Source organism: Humulus lupulus, chromosome 3 (assembly GCF_963169125.1).
Source record: "Humulus lupulus chromosome 3, drHumLupu1.1, whole genome shotgun sequence".
Classification (NCBI taxonomy): domain Eukaryota; kingdom Viridiplantae; phylum Streptophyta; class Magnoliopsida; order Rosales; family Cannabaceae; genus Humulus; species Humulus lupulus.
Window position 1 is genome coordinate 283,056,443 of NC_084795.1, and position 2,442 is coordinate 283,058,884.

Sequence of the window (2,442 nt, forward strand, 5' to 3'; positions counted from 1 at the left end):
GGTATAAATAATCAAGATCGACCTATCTCTCATTTGGTAGTGTTAAGGAATGATTAGTTAAGAAATCATACAATTCATTTTTATTTCTTGGATTCTCTAAACCTAACAGCTATAGCAGTAGAAGTAATAACAAGAGTGTGTTGAGAATAAAAATTCATTTTATAAATAATGTTGTTAACAATACAACTCAGCTCTCAATTATTAATCAAACATTTATTACTGCATAAAATACAATTTTTTTGGCAACAATCAAATAAATTCTTTATTCTCACGTAGAACAAAATAATAAATAGATAAACCATAAAATTGGCCTTAATTAGACTCGAGTAGTCTTAGTCTTATTAATTAGACTTAGTCTTGCTCTTGGGAGGGTTAAAAGCTCCACACTTCTTCCTAATCTCACCAGCTTTTCCCACGAGAACTTCAATCTTTCCCATCTTAATCATAGCATTTGCGAAGCTCTGAGAGAACTGGAATGGATTCGAAGCCAATTTTGAAACCAAACGAGACGAAGTAGAGTCCGAAGCGAGCTCCTGATCAATCTTCAGAACCCCTCTCTTCAAGCGTATCTGACGGTAGAACTCGTTATCGAAAACATTACTAGTGTTTTGATCTAAAAACGTCTTTGGATTACTCCCTTTTGCACAGACACCTCTAAGCTTGGTAACCAGCTTAGAATCCATGGTGGGATCGGGCTTACCGGTGCCTTGAAAGTTCGAAAGCCGGTCGGAGAAGAAGTTGCAGTGAGCGAATCCAACTGTGTGCGCGCCGAGAAGAACCACCATTTCGGTTAGGGTTAGTCCTTTGGCTTGGAAGGACTGGAAGGCTGAGGTGACGGACTGGCTTGGACCGGGCAAGTTGACGTTGTTAGGGTTTGAGACGAGTCCGTCTCTTCTGCCAGTCGGAACGGGGTAGTTTGGTCCACCGGCGAGGAAGACTGAGTCGCGAGTGGCTACGGTTATGATGTCTGCGCATGAGACTTTTGAAGGGCATGCTTTTTCGAGCCTTCTCTTGGCCTCGTCGATGATCTCGTACCCTCGTACGGTCAGATTTGGTCCTGCTGTTTTTTCTGAGGGCTTCTTCGATGTGGAGTTGATTAGTATGGACGCATCACATCCCTGTTCAAAATAGTAAATAAAAAAATATATATAAGAAATGTAGTATTGATTAACCATAATTATATATGTATATATATTGTTTAGATAATCGATAAATTTTGAGAAAATTTTGAATAATTTTCAAGCATGTTGATTTCCATGTGTATAAAAAAAGTTAGTCACGTATGCAACAAGATGTTTGAACCTAGTTTTTGATATTGTAAACTATTTAGAGTTTGTTAAAAATTGCGCCGATGCTCTAAATAGCTACAATATAAACGGTCATAAAAAAAATTCCGTAAAAAATGATTCAAAAGTTGAGAACACGGAGAAATTCACTGATAAGGCTTAAAATGAATCGCCAGAAATTCTCTATTTATATTGTTACTAGAGAGTTCGACATATATGGGACAATGCTAGATATATATGTATATATAGTTGATTTGCATTAATGATATAAACGATCTCTGAGAAACATATAATAATATCTGTACGACAGACAAATTATTATGATATGGAAATATTTAACAATACCAAAATCTCTTTGTGGAAAATTAAAATGAATTTGGGAGATAATTTGAAAATTAATGTTAATATAAGAGATAATATTATGATGGAAGAGATTTTTTTATAGAACTCAACTTGTGTATTTTGTTGGATACAAAATGACGGACTACATCTTTATTTATAAGACATATTTTTTTAAAAATACAATTAAATTATTAACTAATTATTCTAGATAATTCTCATCTATTAACTAAGAAATAAGAGTTTTAGAATACTACAAACTCAAAAACCTTTAGTAAACACATGAATATATATTTAGGGAGAGTGACAGTGAAATTACCTTAACAAAGCAATCGTGAAAGTGCATACGAAGTAAACCAGCAGTAATGGAAGAGTCCTTTGCGAATCGTTCTTTGACAACTTGTTTTATAATCTTCTCAGCATTAGGGCAGCTCTTTTTGTAGAAATTGGGAACTAGTTGACCAAAAACACAAGGACTCAGAAGAAGAAAGCTCAGAAGAATCACCAGACGATGTGTGTGATTGATCTTCATCATCATGATTTTGATCGAATAACTATACTGTATATGTATTAGCAGCTAGGGTTTAATTGTTTGGCTAATTCATTGTTGTGAGCTTTCTATATATAGTTAAAGGTTTTAGGTGAGACATAAAAAGTCAACGAAACAAACCGAAAATGGCTACGCACATTCGAACGTGGTTTATGAAGAATAATAATAATTTTGGATAAATTAATCATTGAATAATTGAAGTTCCTCCAAGTCAAAACTAATAATTATTAACAGTTGCTTTTCAATCAGGAGAAGAAAGAGGTATAA

The 2,442-nt window shown here is 34.3% G+C and overlaps 1 protein-coding gene across 1 annotated transcript; it reads right to left on the bottom strand.

Moving 5' to 3' along the window:
* Window positions 1-341: 341 nt before the first annotated feature.
* LOC133825838 (peroxidase 57-like) lies at window positions 342-2,163 on the bottom strand. Its single transcript, XM_062258731.1, has 2 exons — window positions 1,945-2,163; window positions 342-1,118 (listed from the first exon to the last, which is right to left on the bottom strand). Exons 1-2 carry the CDS (start codon window positions 2,161-2,163, stop codon window positions 342-344), a joined length of 996 nt encoding a protein of 331 aa, XP_062114715.1.
* Between the last annotated feature and the right edge of the window lie 279 nt (window positions 2,164-2,442).